This window comes from Bemisia tabaci, chromosome 9, assembly GCF_918797505.1.
Source record: "Bemisia tabaci chromosome 9, PGI_BMITA_v3".
Lineage (NCBI taxonomy): Eukaryota > Metazoa > Arthropoda > Insecta > Hemiptera > Aleyrodidae > Bemisia > Bemisia tabaci.
This window is the reverse complement of record NC_092801.1, coordinates 40506792-40528115: the sequence shown is the minus strand read 5'-3', so window position 1 is coordinate 40528115 and position 21324 is coordinate 40506792. Positions and strand designations below refer to the sequence as shown.

General features: G+C 39.5%; 1 protein-coding gene and 1 long non-coding RNA gene across 2 annotated transcripts in view; both read left to right on the top strand.

The window, feature by feature from the left end:
* The window catches only part of LOC109036846 (uncharacterized), a 109868-nt gene extending 99505 nt beyond the window's left edge, over window positions 1-10363 (top strand). Inside the window, exons 3-6 of the mRNA XM_019051242.2 lie at window positions 861-971; window positions 1782-1937; window positions 6924-7083; window positions 8214-10363. Of these exons, the coding sequence (XP_018906787.2) occupies window positions 861-971; window positions 1782-1937; window positions 6924-7083; window positions 8214-8287 (501 nt within the window). The 3' untranslated portion in view covers window positions 8288-10363. The remainder of the gene's footprint in view (window positions 1-860; window positions 972-1781; window positions 1938-6923; window positions 7084-8213) is intronic.
* A 5292-nt stretch (window positions 10364-15655) lies between these two features.
* LOC140225443 (uncharacterized) lies at window positions 15656-21269 on the top strand. Its single transcript, XR_011900543.1, has 2 exons — window positions 15656-15915; window positions 20713-21269. It is a non-coding gene; the product is annotated as an uncharacterized lncRNA (long non-coding RNA).
* Window positions 21270-21324: the final 55 nt, after the last annotated feature.

The window sequence follows — 21324 nt, the reverse complement described above, 5'->3', positions numbered from 1 at the left end:
GTCTCCGCATGGTTCATTTTTCTAAAGGAGAAAAAATCAACTTCATTCCTCGAAGTTTTCAGAGAATTGTCATCGATTTAGAGAAGAAAAATCACGGCAGCTTTCAGGAATTATAATAATCCATTTAAAAAATGAAATATGACAGAGAATTTTCAGCATCGCAAATCAAAAAACGCGCTTTGGCAGTTTCATCGTCGTGCGTGGTGAAGACAGGTGAACAAGTCGGTTTTACGATACAAGTTGGGTTACGTTGGGTCATGCATCTAAACCAGCTGCACGGTGTTGCGTGGCGTATCATCCGCAATTGAAGGCGTTTTCGCGAATGGCACATGAGGGTAGTCGTTGAATTGAAATAGTTACGATTCCGAATGAGGTTTTAAGGGCTGCCCTTGCTGCAATCTTCGACTCCGTTCTTTTTGTTGATTCTCTTTTCTTTCATTATTTTGGCGCAGGTCTTCATAAATATTAAAATAAAAATATATTAACTGCGGAAAGATTGCTCAGTGCTTACTGTGCCCTATTTGAATCGCTTTACTGAGATAAGACGAATGTAAGTTTTAACAGGATGAAAAGAGCAGAAATCTAAATTTTAAAGAGCGGCTTTTTTGAAAAAGGTGGAACGTAAAATCCTGAGCTCCCCAGATCTACTCTAAACTAAGAGTCTTCTCAGAATTGTAAAGGTGTAGCGCTTTTTTTCAAATTTTTTTTTCATTTTAGTAAGAGAGGTTTTCAGAATTCAGTTACCACGTGTATCAAAGAAAACAGTTGTATCAGGATTCAGGATGGACTCGTTGCAAATGAGCTCTCAATTACAGAAAGCTCTCCTCCACCCAAAATGATGAAAGGTATTCTGCTTTCAGGGACCTGAAAGCACACTGCTGAAACACTTGGGGATATATGTGAATCTCGAAGAAAATGAAGGTGTGCAACTTAAAACGAAAATACTTGTCTCGGTTGACTATATCCATCAGGTTTGTCTTCAGTTACGTCTCTTTTCCCTTCAAAAATAAAAAATAAAAATTATTAACATGAGGTCTGATCATTAAAAAATATACCTAGCGCCAAAAATAAAGCGGCTTTAGAGCTGGATTACATTTTGCGATGAGAAACGAATATATTTAATTACTTATGCCTGTTTGTAGAAATAACATACTCACCTGGTTCCTCAGTATTGGCAAGTAGTTTTATGATAGAGCTCTAAATAATGATCATTCGCTGGTACCTATCTCGGCGAAGGTAGAGAATTTTAGTTATGCTGACCATGAGATTTGCGCAGAAAATGGGAACACCGAATGGATCGCATTTCGCAAAAAGGAACCAGCGCTATTACAGTGCTGCAAAAATGTTGATTTTTCATAATTATCTAAAAAATCTCTCAGAATAGAATTTCGTGGTTGCGTTTTGGACACACAGCAAACCCATTTTCAGGTTAAAAATTGGCAGAAGAGGGCAGCACTTTACAACTCGAAAGCCCTGTTTTCACTGGCTCTCTGGAGGAATAATGTCACTTACTGTTGTCTTGCCTGAAACTACGTCATTTTTTGCGCACTTAAGGCATTCTTGTGTCTCGTTTTGATACAAATAAGATACATTCTGCTGTTTTAGCTACCTGCTATTTCAGTGATTTCATCTATAAGAGGGTAGACGAATTTTGAAAGAAACTCGATTTTGAAAACTTGACACTTACTGCTCTCTTCGCTATCACGGCAACATTCTCATTGTAATTCCGGTTTGGGAAGTGTCTTTGAGCCTCATGACTTTTTTTTGAACATTTTTCACAGCGATTCTTCAACAAATGGGACTACATTCGAGTGCCAAACCAGGCTTGGGGCGAAGAAAAATCTTCCCACCAAGAAAATAACTCCGAGGTCGATCGTGTAAAGAAATGTGTCGACTTATTTCTCACTTTCTGCGAGCATCTCCATCAAAACGCATTGGTGAGTTTAGTATTATTCACTGGAGGTAGGTCCTCAATGCTTTGGAGAGGTAAAATCTGGTCGTCGATCGATCAATGGACCACTAGACAATGTACGGATTTAAGCATTGTGATACATGTTTTCTGACCAAATCACGTAGAACGCGATTTCGTCACCTTCCAGCCAAAGTATCACAAGCGCCATGCGACGTTTCAAGTTGTTTCAACATTTCCGCTGCCATTTTTTTTACAGAAAAATCGTTCAACGAAGCTGTCCGAAAATTCCACTCAATGTTCTTCTTTCTGCCGATAAAATTCAGTGAAAGTTTCAAACAGATTCAACCAATAACTTCTTTGTAAAAAAACATAAAACGGCCGCGGAAATTTTGGAACGTCGCGTCGCATGGCTCTTGCGATGCTTCGGCCAGAAGGCGACAATTTGGGCAGCGAAAATTACTAGCAGCATCTCCTGACTAAGATATAAACGTTTATATGTATATACATGCAGCATTGGTTATGGGGATTTTGAATTCCCCGCTCACAAGAGGAACAAAAGTCGACTTGAATCAAATCGCGCACTATAGCAGTTTTGGCAGACTTCTTAGTCGAGCTATGTCCCTTCCGCACCTGATAATGTTCAGTGTTAACAACGTGCAACAGCTGAGCCGAAGCACCGAGTTGGAGGTTGCCATATTTTCATACCGCAGAGACTCTGACTCTGTAGTGCGTGACTAGACTTTGGGAGACTTCTGATTTTTCATGAGCGAGAAGCTGAAATTTCCGCATCGAAAAACGTTGACAATCTCAGTTCGGGGATGGTTTCAGTTACTTTTGTTGCGAGTTTTGTGTCTAATGTGAAATTTTGACAAGGTACCCAACACACGTCAAAATGCTGAAAGTCGCGCTTTGTAAAGTGGTCTTTCCTTAATTTTTAGATTCTAGGACATTTCTTTAGAATTTCTGAGTGTCACATTACGGTGTCGCACATCCGATGAGGGTAGGTACACAAAATTTTGTAGCGCAGTATATTTTATTTTGCATTTAAATGTTAGTTCATGTTTTAGTTTATGTTGAAAAGTTTTTTGAGAATCCGCCATGAAACGACTAAAAAAGACAATTCCCCATTAGTGTTCCCCATAGTGTGAATTGAAGAGTTAAAATGTTTTTCAACTTGTATTATACGGTTGTTTTCAATTCGCCTTCAGGGGCGCCCGCAGCAATTGTTGTTGCGAATACGTTGTGCATGCTGATCTCAGCTCATAACTCTTGACTACTTGACTCTTTGAAGGCGTTTAATGTGCGAAAGTAGGGCACCCTGTTGGAGAATAATAGAAGTGAGATTGAATAAATCGCTCAATCCCTACTTCGATCGCTCTCCGACTGATAGCGCTACTTGCGCACATAAAACGCCTTCAGAGGGTCAAGTATATAATTAGCTGAAATCAGCTCGCACAACATATGCGTGACAACAATTGCTGCAAACGCAGTAGAAGGCGAACTGTTCAGTTAACAAAAATAATGTGATAGGATGGCTGCATGCAACGATAGGGTATATGTATTCGATCTACATGAATCGATCATTCGATCAACACCGATTCAATGGACGAATAAATAAAAAAGCGCTTATCAAAATCGGTAAAAAACTTGCATGTACAATGAAAATTTCAGATTGCGATATCCCAAAATCAGGATCAGCCAAGATTTTGATTTTTTGAGAGCTTAACAGTCCACACGTACCATAGACTTGCCCCCTGCAACCCGTTTTTTGGCAAATTTTTGTCGCGTTTTTTTTCCCCTCAAGACGACTGTGAATAAGCAGCGCATTCCATTATGTAAATAGTAACTCCTAACTACGGTTATAATCGTGTTTTATAGACGAGCGTGGTGCATGTGAAAAATTGAAGGCGCTCCGGCCGCACTAGTCCACGAATCAGTAGACGTAGAAGCGTATGGCGTGCAGTTACATACTTTCAAGTAAAATACCGCCCTCCCTAGTAAAAATTGGCGGTAAGAGCTGCGTTTCAAAATACCATAGGAATTCTTATAGCCGGCTAAAGAAGGCTACAGAAAATCATTTAGCTGGCTGTAGAAAGTGGAAAAAATCATACGGCCGGGCTACACGAAGCGTTAAAAAATTATACAGCCGGGCTATAGTTCCTATCGCCGGGCTTTACACTTTATCGCCTGGCTGTTGCTTTTTTTGCCATCGGCTATAAAAGGCTATAAGAAATTGTGTAGAAATTCGAGTGCTTTGAAAATCATTAAGTTTGATACGGAACCACCTTAATATTTACAAAACACACGTTATATTTTCCTTTAATACATATTTTTTTTCATCAATTAAAACGAGAATAATCCATACAGGATGTGCAAACATTTCAAAATCATGAGTCGAATAAAGCTGACTCCGCCAGATTAAATATTAAAGCCTAACACAAAGCGGAACTGCGATGCACTGGCGCCTACAAACCTAACAGGGATACTTCACGCATTGCGCAACGCGTGAAGTATCCCTGTTAGGTTTGTAGGCGCCAATGCGCGTTTCGCGCTGGCTGCCCGCCTGCCGCACCGCAGCGTGCCACGGCGCTTGAAGCAACTATTTCACACCAGAGGTATTGCACAGGATCATACGAAACTGAAGGCGCTCTAATATATAAGGAATGGCAGGCATCCATAAAAAGTACGGAGCTTTCCTCGCAAAATAAATCAAGATACTACGGCCCAAAAAGAGAGCAGTGGTACAAAAACTCACTAAGTCCTATTATCCGTAATTAGTGACGTTTAGCATATACTTTATCGCCTGGCTGTGAGTTGCTTAATCGCCATCGGCCATAAAAGGCTATAAAAAATTGTGTAGCCGGCTATAGAAGCTATTGGAAATCTTACAGCCGGCCGTAGGTCTATGGTATTTTGGAACACAGATTCCACTGCCAATTTTTTCCAGGGCTTTTCTACCAATTTTGAAATTCACATAGAATATTCTGCCAACGAAGAGGAAAAATTTAGGCAGTATTTAAGAAATTGCGCTGGATAGTTTTCCGAAGAATCAATTAAGCATGACACGGAGTCTGCAAATGGGAAAACATGGTTTCGCACTTTGCCCATTAATTTGTGACATGCCAAATTGCGTATATTCAAAATACATATTTTCCGTCTTTCACGACCACCCCCCCCCCCCCACCCCCATGGCCTTTATATGCCGGACGAATTTGATTCGTTATCGCAAATCTCCGTCCTTTTTAGCCTTCACCCAGCGTCAATGAAAACAACGGTCAGTCAGATTTCAGCAGTGAGAAGAAGATCGAGGCCGTGAGATGTTTCTAGAAGTTTCAGTATTTCGTTTCAGCACGTGACACTGTTTTGTTTTTCCCCTCTTTAAAATTCCGATTCGTATTGATTGGTTGTCCGTTTCCCAAATTCGTGCCTCGCGTTTTCCTCTAATCGGACGTATTTCTGCCAAACAGAACTATGTGCATTAAGACATGAGCCCTGAGACTCATAAGAATATATGCATGATAGGGCTCGCATCATTATACACATAGTTATCCGTTTAGCAGAAATACGTCCAATTATCAGATCCTCTCAGTTTTAATCATTTAGAAACTTCCGAAAAAATGAGATTAAGTCTTGGAAAATACCACGTTATTTATTGTGAGCGCTATCACGAGTTTCAAGACGAAGTTGGAAACATTTAAACAAGGCTGTCTATTTCATTAGCTGAGAACACGGTTTCTCCTCTATTTCAATATTTCTGAGAGAATCTATTCACAGTTGGAGCAGCCTGCCTGACCGTGAATCGATATTTAAGTATAATGGATGTAAAAGGAGGACAGTACAGTGGCGTAGCGTGCTTTGCGATACATCGATTTATCTGCCATTCAAACCTATGGAAAAGTATCGTTGAAGAGAGTGTTCGCAACGAACACCCTCATAATCGATTCTTGACCAGAGCTTCAAATGGAAATGAAAACTTTTCAAGCTTGAAGATTGCGACGATGAGGGGGGATGTGATACTACTTCGAAAGTTTTGAGGAGAACTGCCGCTGTGTCAAATGCTCCCTTTCCGTCATAAATTATTCAATTTAGATAAAGTCCATGGCATTTTTCTTGAGGTTTCCAAGTACGCTGGCTGGGGATATTGAACGATATAAACCACAATCCGTCTTACAATTTTCCTGTTTTCCTCGCGTTTGGATTGGTGTCTCTCTCTCTCTCTCTCCCTCTCTTTTTTTTTTTTTTTTTTTTTTTTTTTTTTTACTAGAAAAGTAAGAGGAATGAATTAACGCACACGCATTTTTTGAGAGGTTTTTCATTGTGCTCTTGGAATAAATAATAATAGATTTATCTTCAGTATTTTTTTTAAAAAAAAGGAAAAGATTCTTTAATTTCTTCGAAAAATATCATAAAAAGCGCTAGGGGTGATTGGTTAACGTGTCGTAGCAAGGTTGACTCTAAGGTAAATCGGTTCCAACTGCGCAAGAAATTGACCGGTTTTGGAAAAAAAAATTACGGCTTCTCCCAGAAATTCCTCATTTATGAAATGAGATTCGGCAATATTTATCTAGTTTGTTTTTCCTTACCGCCTCGGTAGAATTAACGAAACTGATAAAGGAAATACTTATGCGGTGATTTTGTGATTTTAAGAAAGAAATGTTCCAACATTGAGGATAAGTTTGAATTTAATAGTTCATAAGCAGGCGTCGCACAGCTCAAAACTGAGTTTTTCAGGCCGCACTACCGGAAAGTTTTTTTCTTCTCCATGAAACAAATTTTGCTCCATAGTACCTTGGCACCTCAAGTCGTCAGAGTTACGTAACACATTTGGACGTACTTCTGCCAAACGGAACTGAAGTGAGCCATATTATGCATAATTATATTCTTATGGGTCTCAAGGCTCATGTCTTAACGCACAAAAGTCCGTTTAGCAGATATACGTTCATGTATTCATAGGTGGCTCTGATTGTGAAGGGCGCATTTTTGAGAATACTTATGCCGTCCATGTTTGCAGGGAACTCTGAAAGGTACTTCGCTGGATATTGCTCATAAAGTGTCTCCTCCCATGCTAACCCCTCAAATGCTGGATTCCGTCTTGGATTCATCGGTCCTACCTGACATTGCGGACCTCATACAGTCTTATCAACAAATCCCTCAAACATTGCTCTGGAGAGGTACAACTTCTTCTTCCAAGTAATACATAATATGAGCTTGTAAAAACCTTTTACACTAAAAAAACTGAGCATGCAAGAAATTAGTTTTGCCCGTGATTTTGAGCGCTGAGTTCGAAAATAACCATGATTTTTCTCCTAAATACCTACCAAGGCTGCTGTCACAAGAGTAGCCCTTACTGTACAGAACGACTGTGTGTGCAATACGCAGAGACTGCTGAGTGCATATAGTCTCTTGGGAGTGGGTGAGTGGGTCACTGGCTGCCGACTGTCCATTTAGCCCGCGAGTGTCATTGGTTGTCTTGTTAAAAATGCCCTACAAGGCACACGCTGATTTGCCCCGCAAAAAAACTTGGAGTCCCCATGGGCATTCCCGCTCTTCCCCAATGACATTCCGATTTTCCCCACGGATGCCCATTGCTGCTCATGAGCTCCCATAGGTCCCCATGTAATTACCCCATGTATTCATTCCCCATGAAATTTTCATGGGGACCCATATGAGACATTTTTAAAAGGGAAAATCCATAATTTTGGAAATAATGTCCACAGACTTTCTCAGGGTTGAAGGTTGCTCCCTTTGAGCTTTTGGCGCATGTTCGATGAGATACGTCCATCCCGAAGTTCATGGCGGGTTTTCCACTTGCCGCAAGTCAAAATTAGAAACGGGCGAAAAAAGTGGTACAACAGTATTATGCGCCCTGCTGACGTCATTAACGGGTTCTACAATGGCGTAATCAGCCGGAAACATGCACACCAATATTGCCGAGCACAGCTGGAAATCGTCTAAAAGAGCAAAAAATCACCAGAATAAGCCGAGTGGAATGAGGTGGCAACGACCAGGGTGGCAAAATATCATAAAAAACAAAATCTTGAAATTTCACGTGAAATATTTCACGAAACTTCAAAAATTTATGAAAGATATATCGAAGAATACTGGTTCCTTTTCGTGTTTCGCAAAATGTAAAAATTGTGACGTTCTTCTAATTTTGTGTACTTGATTGCGGGTTGCATACACTAGCCCCTGAAAAATATAAAATATTTCACAGCCTCGTGGAATTTCATGAAATATTTCACTGAAATTTTCAAGCTTTTTATGTTGTGGAAGTTCACACATTATTTGTATTGTGTTGCAGACAATATGCAGCCTTTAACGAGTGAGTTGGTGCCTGAGTTCATTTTGAGAGGTGACATCTGCAACGCATCATGATAGATTTTACACAGGAAAGCTTACTTTAACGACATTATGAGCTTTGATCGCACACTTCCTTACGTTGGTCCTTGTATTCATTGAAATAAACGATAATAAATAAATTCAAATTGTATTTATAGTAGTGCCGGCGCTGATCACAATCAGCCGGACTATCGTTTTATTATTATTACCGCTTTTTCCCTCTAAATCATATCATCATTGCAATGGAGAAATTATTTGAATCTCCTGAATTATGAATCCAGGTGCAGGATCGGTTGCGCCGGTCACAGAATCGTGCTTGATTCTTGTAGATCAGCTAAAAATAATAAGATCTGTCCAAACAGCAACTTTCTACGTTCAATATTAACCGGGCCGCGATACCGCCCCTTGAAAAGTCGAGTTTTTGTCGTCATCCACCGCAGAAGTGACACCCTTGGTTTCCTCCACTTTGCCTTCATTAGTCGGTGTGACGACCGTTTGCACAGGTTGCTCAACGTGCCATGGCCGGATTTACCTACTTGCCGCCCATGGACCGCCTGTATTTTGCCGCCCTCTGCTCATTCATTTTGAAACATCAATAAAAACCATCAAGTGAACGTGCCGGAGGGATAAGAGTGCATAAGACGCGTTCACTCGTGTTGGACACATTTTTTGCGTCAGCCCTGCCAACACTATATACCAGTTAAAGTTCACGGAACTTCGCGCGAAAGTTCAGTTCCGTAAACCTATCTCTGTGGGGACAAGGCCTTTCATTTGTAAGAAATGAACTAAAAAATTAAGAAAGAACAAACTGTGGTTTAATAATTTTAACTTTCGCCGCCGTGCCGCGCTGACCACACCGTGTTTGGCACAATGCGTGAAGTATTCATGTAGTTTTGTAGGCACTGTGCGTTTCACGCCGCGCCGACCGCTGTTGACCGTACTGTGTTTGACGCAATGCGTGAAGTATTCATGCGGTCTCGTAGGCGCTAATATGTGTTACATGCCGACCGCCGCGTCGAGGGGTTCTCCTTTCCATCTCAAGTCCTCGTCATCATTTCTCTTTGCGCCGCGCCGCTCCAGGCCAAATTACGTGTTTGGTTTCTCTCATAACTCAACTAATTAAAGGTGCGCAGTCTTTTGTATCACCGAAATACGACAAAATTAAAAATTAATGAACTCTCAGAAAATGAGAGATTTTGTCACCTTTCCTTGTTTGCAATGTTTTTCTGAATCCGATTTTTTTGTACCTACATTTAAAAAAATTGCAATATTTGCCGCCCCCTAATTTTGCCGCCATGGGCCGCGGCCCACGTGGCCACCCCCTTAATCCGGCCCTGCGACGTGCAACTCGGATGAAAGCAAGGGTGTCACTTCCGCGGTGGATGACGTCAAAATCTCGACTTTTCAAAGGGCGATATCGCGTCTAATATTGAGCGTAGAAAGTTGCTGTTAAGACTGATCTGATTATTTTAGCAAATCTACGAGAACTAAGCACCAAAACAGGATTCTGTGACCAGCGCATCTGACCCATTGAGCGCAGAACCTGAGATTCGTAAGACACACACGACATACCAATCGTTTTACTAAAACACAATTTTTCTCTTTTCGCAGGAAAGGGAAACTGAAATGAAATATGATCTACTGCTCAATTTATGTGGAATAACAATTGGATCCATAGTCAGAGTTAATAAATTATTGCCCGAGAAGATTCAACCGTTTCGAGGATATTATGATTATTAGATAAGCAACCTCATTCTCCGCTGAGATAGTTCTATTGAATCAAAACAGTTTAGAATGAGGTCGAGGTTAAAATTCAGCTAGAAAAGTAAGAAATTATGTCCGCAAATAATGTCGCTGAAGAAATATCGATGGTGAAACTACCCAACCACGTATCTCGTTTGCGGTGTTTAAAAAATCTACGCTCACATTTTTTTTTTCGAAGTAGACCAAATCAATATCATTCCTTGAAATTTTCACGGAATTTTCTCCGCACAAAGAGGAAAAATCACAGAAATTTTCAAGACTGGATGTTAAGTAGTTTTTCATTTAAAAAATAAAGTATGACAGGAAGTCTACGACGTCGCAAACCGAGATACGTGGTTTGGTAGTTTCACCGTCTATCTTAAGCTCCACGATATCTCAGCGCTAATTCGTAATTCACATATCTCGCCCCGCGCGCCGTCGCGTCGCGAAGTTATCGCAAACAGGAAAAATTAGGAGCCTTTAGCTGAGGCAAATCAAAAGGTGTATCCGGTTCAAGTATAAAAAGATGAGATTTTCTTGAAAGGTAATTAAGGCTGTTGCACCAAAAAGGTGCAAAGAGTTTTAGTGAATCTTCCCTTATGAAATTGGCACTCCCTCATTTTCACCAAAAATCTCAATTATTTATTTGTTTCCGTGGGACCAAAAAAAAAAAAAAGCAAACACTCATTCTTCTAAGATATTGAACGTTTGCATCTGAAAAAGTAATGAGCAAAAATATAAAAAAAAAATAGAGAGCGCCATCGACAAACGTCAACGAGAGACAAGTCAACAAACGTCACGTTATAACAATTATAACCTCCTTCATTAACAAGCATTAAAGTCATATTTGTGCCGAATTATTACATTATATTTGTGCTTAGTACCTCGTAAAAAGGAACCGCAAAAGATGGAATCTGCCGGGATTCTAAATTCATTAACAACAACATATTAGTTTTTAATAAAGATCTAAGTGTGAGTTCTTGGCGTTAGCTTGATGATCATAGTACCTTTGTAATGTGAGTATGTATCTAATTAGTTGTCTAATTTTGCTTTGTGATTACCTACGGAGTAATTTTGGAAATAGTATATGATGCATTATATAATGCATTTGAATTCCTAGGTTTCACCTGACTCAAAGCGTTTGCTGCTATTATCTAGAAGCGCTCCGACTCATTTATCAGAGAATTGAGCGTTTCCTATCGGCCCCTCTGCAATTATGAGATTAGTCCATGAATCCTTTAGGAACTTAAATTAATGACTCAGATGGTGCTTTTGAGCCAACTTTCAAAGAATTAAAGGCATTTTTTCAAAATCTACAGTCCATGAGCTCTCCGTGTGACGAAGTGCTCTCCTCGCTATATGACGCGTAACCCTTCAATTTTTAGTTTAGTCCAAAGACCTCGTAGGAACTTAAATTAATGAACCAGGTGGTGCTCTGATGCCAACTTTCGAAGAATTGAAGGCATTTTATTTTATTTTTTTTCAAATTTACAGTCCTTGAAAATGAGCTGTTTCGCGGAGCAAAGTGCCCTACTTTTGGGCCTCGTATCTCTTGAATTTTGAGTTTAGTCCAAAGATCTTTTTGGAACTTAAATTAATGACCCAGGTGATGTGCTTGATGCCCATTGTTAAAGAATTAAAGACATTTTTCAAAATTTACAGTCTTTCAAAATGAGCTTTCCGTGTGATTTTGCTAAAAAATGGACAATTGAGCGTAGCCCCCCCAAATTTTAGCGTACCTCAAAATCGTTGAACGTGCATAAGGAGACCATAGATATGGTGTCCTGTGCCAATTTTGAATGAAATCGAACAGATAGATTCTGAGATATCGCTGTAGACAGATTTGGGGGACGCCACACGGACGGACACACATTTTTTCAAGTATGGTTATTTTTACTCCTGGGACCTTAAAACGTCTAGAAATGATGAAATTTCAACTTTTTTTTTTTTTTTTTTTTTGGAGGATGACAATACTTCCTCTCTACCCTATGGGAGCGAGAAAGTAAAAATATGACAAAATCCTCCCCGCCTCCATCCTATTCCCGTTCTCATAACCCACGCTAATCTCGCTCATCGACGCGCGCGGTTGGGAAGTTGTCCGTTTTTTCGCTACGTCTTTCAACTTCAAGACAACTTTTTTTCAACTTGAGTAATCTATAAATGCAAGGCACACACTAAATGTTCTACTGAAGGCTACAGAAGGCAGCCTTAGGCTAGGTCCGTTTGAGGAAGTGACAGATAGGTGCGCGTCAGATGTCAACAAGTAACGGATAATATAATGCGGACAAGAGGTGTAATCGATGTTGCATACGCTTGTATTGGAAGGCGACTCGTCCACTGAGGAAAGGAAAACCTTTTTTTTAAAGAGTATTAGGATGATCATTTAACCCTAGTCTGCCTGAGCCTCTGAACCAACGAGAAAGCCTGAGCGGGGTCAATTTGACCCCAGCTGAAAATCAATTAGTTAGCTGTGTTTTTTTCATGTTTTTAGTTAATATCAGTGCACTAACTTCACAGGCCTTAACCATACAGCATACCTTAAGTTTTAAAAAACACGGCGTAGGGTATGCAACCATTTTATCATACACATGTTGCCATGTTGTTCTCAGCATGAGAAAAAAATCATAGGGCTACTAAATACTGAAAACGAAAAAAATCTGAAAAATTTTGCTTGTTTTATAAGTTTCTGAAAAAAATTAAAAAGAGAAAAATTAATACACCTTCAAAGTAAGCTTTTGTGATGCTAAATGGTAAAATATATGTTATAAGGATATCTGACCCCGCTCAGGCTTTCTAGGGGTACTCGTGAATTTTTTGATCTCTCATGCACATTTTTTTTTTTTTTTTTTTCCCCCTTCAAAATCGTGTTCCTGGATGTTTTTGTAGAGCTATTTGTGAAGGACAAGGTCATATTGTGAGGGTCAATCTGACCCCACTCAGGCAGACTAGGGTTAAGAAGGTAACCTGATACATACCTATACTTTCTTACAACGGAGTACCTGATCTGTCATGGCGTTTAAAAGAATAGTAATTTCTAAAAACCTGATGACTGCTCCAGCTGTAGGATCAACAGAAGCTTCCAGTGAATTAATTTAATCACGCTGTTCAATATGACTCTTCGCCAGGCCTTACATCGATCAAAATCTTCAAGTAACAGGCTAAAAACCTTAATTTGAAATTCATATACCTCGAGGTAATAGTGTTGGTTCCTAATTCGCAGAACACATACGTAACTCGGTTTTTCCTCTGCGTGTCCTAACTGTTGGGGCTATTTTCAAAAATGTTTAATGCGTGGTGAAAAGCAATTGATTGTTTCTACCTCCAAGAATTATTACCTTTCAATCATCACAAAAAAGGAACGAAGTCAGTTTTATTGCTCTCCTGAAAAATCGGGTTTTCCGAGATACGTGGTATGGTAGTTTCACCATTGATATTGTGTTTGCCATAGAGTGATTTGATTTGATTGACTTTAAGTTTGGTGTTCGTCTATTCAATAATGCCTCTTTGGATCGACATGATGTGTAAATTGTTAATAAAATTGGCTTTCAAAGAAGAAATTGCAGAGGTGCGAATCAGAGGGGCATAATTGCATTGTAAAGTTGCCACGTTACACCTAAAAACGTATGTCTGTTCATTAAGGGGTGCATGTCTCATACTCAAAAATTCCCGGAAATTTGCCAGGGCGAAATGAAAAACCCTGAAGACGTTTAAAATTCTGGAGTAATTGATACAATTTCTGGTGAAATATTGCGACGTTGTACTTAATGCTACGAAGCGTTCATGTGAGCAAGACAATCACTGTTTCCTCTACCTTTTTTTCAATGGATAGTGTGAAAGTAAGTAATTATTGTCTAGGTGCTAATAATTTAAAAGATAGCACAGGAGAAAGAGTTGAGTCAAATTTTTAATTTTACTAGGTGGAGTGCATGTTTTTGCGGCGTAAACGAAGAATTGAAGGCTCTGTCATTTTTTGAAATCTCGCAGTAAAACCCGCTGCCGCGCCGAGCGGGTAAAGTGGTGAGTGCCTGCAGAGTGAAAACGCCTTCATTTCTGTGCTTATGCAACACGGACATCCGTGGAGCTTCAATAGTTGCATTCAGGCGTTGTAGGTACTGAAATTCGCTTGGTGTTCATGGCTTTGCTTGTTTATCTCATACCTGAATGTGATCCCAACGTCATTCATTGCGCCGATTAAGTAAACCACTGCTGGTTTTTATCGTAACATTTTATCGATTTTCGAAAAAATGCTTTAATCGTTTAAATTGATCACAAAGTTGCCCTTCCAGAATATGGGCTGCGACTCTGCACTTCCTGAGCTAAGAACACTTCAAGGAAAACACTTTGAGCGTGTATTCTAACATATTTGTTTTTGCATGAGAGTTAAAAAGAAGTTAGATCGGAATTTAAATACGCATCAACTTAAGCGGTCATTTCAGAACCAGGAGGCAGGACACAAAACTTTTAGAAAAAAACGCTCTTACGTCGAATCTTCACTCGCACTTTTGGAATTTTACCCGTGAAGTTCTATAGATAATTTTTCAGCTGTGATAGTTTTTTTCTAAAAAAGAAGAAAAAAAAATATGTATTTGATTGAAGTGTTCTCAGCTCAGGAAGTACAGAGCCGCATGCCACATTCTAGAGGGGCAATTTTGTGATCCATTCAAACGATTAAAGCATTTCTCCGAAAAGTGACAATGTTACGATAAAAATTAGCAATAGTTTACTTAATCAGCGCAAATGGGTGACGTTGGAATCGCGTTAAAGTATGAGATTATGAGAAAGTATTTAAGTATTATGAGAAGTATGAGCGAATTTCAGTATCTACAACGCCTGAATGCAAGTATTTAAGCTCCATAGCTGTCCGTGTTGCATAAGCACAGAGGTTAAGGCGTTTTCACTCTGCAGGCATTCACCCTTTACCCGCGGCTCGGCGTGGCAGCGGGTTTTACTGCGAGATTCCAAAATGACAGAGTCATACAGGGCCTTCAATTCTTCGTTTCCACCACAAGAACACCCACTTCACCTGGTAAAATTAAAAATTTGACTTAACTCTTTCTTCTCTGCAATCTTTTAAATTATTAGCACCTAGAAAATAATTACTTAAACATTATCTTGAAACGATCCAATTAGTGAAAGCGGTTGGGTGAAATGGACAAAGGAGGTAGAATAGACTAAATAACGACAACCCTCGAGAGACTCTTTAAATAGCGTATAACCCCCCCCCCCCCCTTTAGTCTATAACAAACACCTGTTTCAATCAATTGGATAGCTTCATTTTTTCGTCGTCTTTTTTGTCGATCAATTTCAATGATCAGCCCGCCCCCGCAGGCTTGCGAAAGGGGAGGGCATCATGAGCCTTAGTACGTCACGAAATTCACAAGAAAAACACTACCTAATTTTCCGGGATTTGAGACTTTTTATTCTCAATTTATGATCTAAAGTTTCTGAATATTTTAAGGAAAAATATTCGCAATTTTCCTCGAAAAACAAATGTTTGTTTTGGGGAAAAATTCGGTAATATTCGAATGTTCACATGAAGTTCCTTTTTACACGACAAAGTAGACAAAATGTGAAAAGGAAGGGGGAGGGGAGGATAGCGCGAAAGAATTCCGCATGGAGTGATTTTCCATGCTGTGCAAACATGGGAAAATGGACCTTTGACATGAAGAGATAAACCACCTAAGTCAATTAGGACTCAATCTCAAGAGACGACCAAGGTGTTTGTTTTTGTGAAACTAAAATGAGTCAAAACTCGATACAAGGTTAATGCGTTTGATAAAATTAATTGACCCCGAAATCGGCGATAACTGAGTCGCGCTTTCCAGGTCGTAGATAACTTCCCGATATAAAAACGCGGAAAAGCTCCAAATTTTGTCATTGTGTTCGACAGAATCCAGCCCGACACTTCATCGCTGTAAACGGTGAGTAAGGTTTTTTCTGTTTTTTTTTTTTTTTTTTTTTTTTTTTTTTTTTTTTTTAATTTTTTTTACAAAAGTGTGCAAAAGTGCCGCGCCGAACTCTCGTTCCCTCGGTTGAAAGGAGTTACTTTTCATAGCATGACAAAAAAATTTCCGGTGTCGCCCCTGGAGAGGCTCTATATTAAAATTTGTACATAACAACCTATCTCATAGAATCAATCGTTGACACGCAGTTTTGATCGAAAAGACGACCCATATTCCCTCGTGGTAGGTAGTCATCGTTGGAAAACATTTTTCAAAAACTGTTCGAACTCGGCGGAAATTGGTGAAGAGAGAGGCTCCATCTCGGAGATTTTTAATTGAAATTTATACCGGAAAAATTTGCTAAAACGATCGCAGTTTTTTTTGTTGAATGTTTCAACTTTGGTCATAATATAGAAGATTGAAAAAAAATTTATACGATCTAGTATTTTTTTTTTGTAAAATTTTCTCCTCAATTTGACCTCTCACGAATATTACCGAAGAGAGTACTCAAAAGGGTTTTCTTTTTGCGTAAAATATGACGTTTTTATTTATTTATTTTTTATTTATATATTTTTTTATTTTTTTTTTAAATTTAAATTTGTGTTCCTGAAATACACGTTTACAATAGTCGCAATGTTCTGTCGAGTGACCGTGCTCTCAAAAATTTAAGGAGGGGCGGGGCTGTGGCTCTCATAATTCGACGTCTTCAGATCAAAAGGAACTATCTTTACTGTGACGTGGGTCCTTGAACCCATAAGAATAAATGCATGACAGAGCCTGCTTGTAACAATGGAGATAGTTGGTTTTGAATTGAATGCGATCCATTACATCCATGCATCTCTTCATGCGTCATCTTTCATTTCCTACACCTCAGTGGGTCGATTATTGAAATTTATAGACAAGGAAGACAAAAAGGAAAATGAGCGATACTATTGGTGGAAGCGGGTGATTGAAATGGACGAAAGAGGTATGCAATGGAATAGACTAACTAACGGCAACTCACGAGGAGGGACCCTGTGGTTAATTCATCATTTTCCCCCTTACCTATAGTATGGTCTATGACAACCATACGTTTCAACCAATAGGGTCGCTTCATTTCCCCTTTGGCTTCTTTGTCTATTATTTTGTCTACCAATTTCAATAATCAGCTCGCTGGCTGTGGTAGTTGGCTAGTTTTGCTTTACATTTATTAGGAAACAGCAAATCGCAGATCTCGGTTTAGACACGTCGTTCAGACACAAAAAAAGGAACCTTTTTTGGCATAAGCTATTTCGTTGCAATCAAATTGAAATTAGTTGCGATTCCTCTTTACATTGAACATTGCCTGTGTTTCTGATGAGTGGAATTCATCTTTTCGATCATTTAAAATCGGCATTCATTGACCACTTGATGTAAAAATATTGCAATCTCATGGCGAAAAATTACAATGTTATAGCATTTAAGCGCGCCTTTATGTATGACCGGATCTGTAAAAGAGACTTAATCTTCAAGGGGAAAAATTTCCTTAGCTTTTTTTCAAAAATTTAAAACACGTTTTTTCTTGCGACCGAAGAATTTTTGCCTTGGAACTTCAGGACTCGTATTTTTTTCAATTAATGAACTTTCAGCGCTAACCTTGCGCCAAAATTTCCTGATTCGTTCCCCGCCTTGCATTTGAAAAAAGTTGATATAAATTTTCTTTCGGTAGATAAGGTTTTTTTTCCCCTCTTTCCTCGAGGATTTTCAGATTATTAACTCCTGTGGAACAATACAACATTGGCAGGCATACAAAAATAATCCAAAATGTGATACAATTTTGAACAGTGCGATGTGTTAACCTTTTTGGTGACCAACCAGGACGTGGAGGAAAATTGCGGTGGCCTGGAACAATCTTCCAGAGGAGCGATTATTGAAACTGATAGACAAGGCGGTAGACAAAGAAGACATAGGGAAAATGGGAGCGATCCTATTAGTTGGAGCGTGTACTTGGCATAGACTAAGGGGGAAATGATGGACTAACTATACGGTCACTCGCGAGTAGCGAGTTACCGTTAGTACTGCCGTGCTAAGGAAGAACGCCGTATGAGCCATCAGGCGTTGCCAAATTTCTCCTGACAAATCACTCATTTTCAGGAAAATTTTCGAATGTATGTCTACCAATTCCTCGGATAATTTTGTTCGTAATTTGATCTAAAACGTCTGAAAATTTCAAGGAAGAATATTCATAATTTTCCTCAAAAATAAACATATTTATCGAAGGAAATTTGGCAACTCTTGAATGCTCATACAGCGTTCTTCCTTTAGCACGGCAGAGTAAGTCTACTACATACCTATTTCGTCCATTTCAACCGCCCGCTTCCACCAATAGGATCCCTCTATTTGCAAGGTGTCTTTGTCTATTTCTTTGTCTATCAATTTCAATAATCAGCCCACTGGTCTCCTTTAGGTCCGGTCATCATTGAATTTTTCCCTTGCATTGTGCTACTTGAGTTTCGGGACAGACTTGGCCTATAGTCAATAGGAGAAGTCGGACAAAATCTGAAAACTTTGAATGCTTACATTTTCGAACGTATAGGTACGTGTAAAAAATCCAAAAAGAATGCAGTATTTTTTCGATGCCTTTAAGTTGATTGTTTAATTGAGTTCATATTATTTAGTTATATTTCTTCCTGCGCTTGTTTATTTTTGATCACTCTAAAAATTGATCGAATTGCGTAATGTAAGCCTAGCTTGAACACTTTAAGTCCTCGCGGTCAAAACTGCAACAGCGGTAAAGGAACACTGACAGGGCCGCAGCGTGGAGGCTGATTTTATATCAATCTTCCATCGCAGTGCTAAGGCGCAATGATACAACTATACGTACTCTCCGGAACGCGTGAGGTATCACGCCACATTTGAAGGCGTTTTCGAAACAGCCAACTTTCCAAATCAGCAACCTTGCGTCGCATTGATTGGCGTCAACCAAAACTAGCCGGCAAATATAAAGCACGTTTGCAGCCCTACTTCAGTACCTAAAAGTAAGAAGTTTAAGGGTGGTTCAATAGATTTTTCGTGAAATTTCCTGTGAGATATGTCCCTTGAATTTTTTGGCGAAATGAACATTGAAACGTCACCTTCCGGCCGAAGTATCACAAACGTCATGCGAAGTTTCAAAATTTCCGACGCCATTTTATTTGTTTATAGAGGAATTGTTCGACGGAGCTGTCCGGAAAGTTCACTGAATTTTTTTTTGTGCTGCCGATAAAATTCAGTGAAATTTTCGAACAGATTCAACCGACGCCCTGGTAAAAGTGAGTCAGCCTGACGTCAGGCTATGTTTCATAAACTACCCTGAGGCTGACTGGTTCAGGTTGATATCAGTCTGACATCAGCCTGAATCACTCTGACTCAGGGTAGTTTATGGAACATAGCCTGACGTCAGGCTGATTCACTTTTACTAGGGCGATTTCTCCGTAAAAAAATAAAATGGAGGCGGAAATTTTGAAACATCGCATGGCGCTTGCGATACCTTGGCCGGAAGGTCCCGTAGCTATATGCATAGGGCCGGATTAAGGCGATGGCCGCATGGGCCGCGACCCATGGCGGCAAATTTTGCAATTTTTTTAAATAAAGGTACGAAAAAATCGGATTCAGAAAAACATTACAAACAAGGAAAGGTGACAAAATCTCTCATTTCCCGAGAGTATATCTCTAATTTTGTCATCTTCTTGTGATACAATAGACAGCACCTTTACTTAGTCGAGTTAAGACTACGAGAGAAACCGAACACGGAATTTGGCCTGGAACGGCGCGGCGCAGAGAGAAATGATGACGAGAACTTGAGATGAACAGGAGAAACCCGCGGCGCGGCGCGGCGGTCGGCACGTAACACATATTAGCGCCTACAAGACTGCATGAATACTTCACGCATTGCATCAAAGATAGTGCGGTCGCTGCGGTCAGCAGCGGGCGGCGTGAAACGCATAGCGCCTACAAGACTGCATGAATACTTCGCGCATTGCGTCAAACACAGTGCAATCAGCGCGGTGTGGCGGTGGAAGTTAAAATTATTAAAGCACATTTATGTTTGTGATTTCATAATATTTTTGTTCATTTCTTGTAAATCGAAGGCCTTGTCCACACAGAGATAGGTTTACGGAACTTAACTTTCGCGCCAAGTTACGTGAATTTTTGCTAGTAGTGTTGACAGGGCTTTCGCAAAAAAATGTGCCTAACACGAGTAAATGCACCCCTCCCCCTCCGGCACGTTCACTTGATGGTTTTTATTGATGTCTCAAAACAATTGAGAAGGGGCGGCAAAATACAGGCGGCCTATGGGCGGCAAGCGAGTCAATCTGGCCCTGGGCCCTGGGTATATGTCCCTTGGAATTTAATCTCTGGCGAAATAAACACTAAAACTTGGAATTTTGTCCAAAATTTAATGTCCGACCTCTTCTTAGCTCTCCTCTATTATTTACGACCTCTTCTGTTTTGTATTATATAGCTCGTTACACTACTCAGTTAGCACAAAATATTTTGAAAATATTTACAAAATATTGTCACCTTTATAAAAATATTTTCATGGAAATATTGTAATTAAAATACTTTTGAAACTTTTTTAAGGAATATTTTGAAAATGTTTACAGGCAATATTTTTAAAATAATTTAAAAATAAAGCCGGTAAACATTTTTTAAATATTCCTTAAAAGAGTTTGGAAAATATTTTAAAAATGTTTTTTTAAAATATTTTTAAGTTCTTTATTTTACTGTAAGTAAGCTAAGCAAGAAAGATTAAGAATTTGTTTCCTTTGATTTCAGAACAAAAACAACCAAACAACCATGAAATACTTGAGCCTGAGCCTGTTTTTCTTCGTGCTGGCGGTGATCGGATCCCTAGTGGAGGGAAAGAGAATCACGCGGTGCGGCAGTGGAATCGGTGGCGGATGGAACGATGGCAAGGCCACCAGTGCGTGTGGCTCCGAGCTCGGATACTACTGCTACAACTACGCCGCCAATCCATACTGTGAGACGCTCGACGATGCCAGGGAACAGAGGTTCAAGAGCTGTTGTGAAGGCAAGGGAAGGAACGGAATCAAAACCCAAAATATTTAAAAAAAAAAAATCCCAAAAATTTAATATTTTAAAACTATTTTAATTTTTTTTTTTAAAATTATTTAAATTCCTCGAACATCGAACAACTTAATTCTACCTTCTGCTTGACCGAGTCGAACCAACTCTTCTTTCATTGTACCGCTTTTCGGATGCAATGATACTTTTTTTATGCATTCATACTTTTTCAGTACCTGTTAATTTATTTATTTTTTGTGTGTAAGTATTTATTGATTTTTTATTATAATCCTAGATGTTACTGTCAATTGACTGTGTTGTTATTGTCTTTACTTTCCTACGTTCTAAAAACTGCTGTTACGA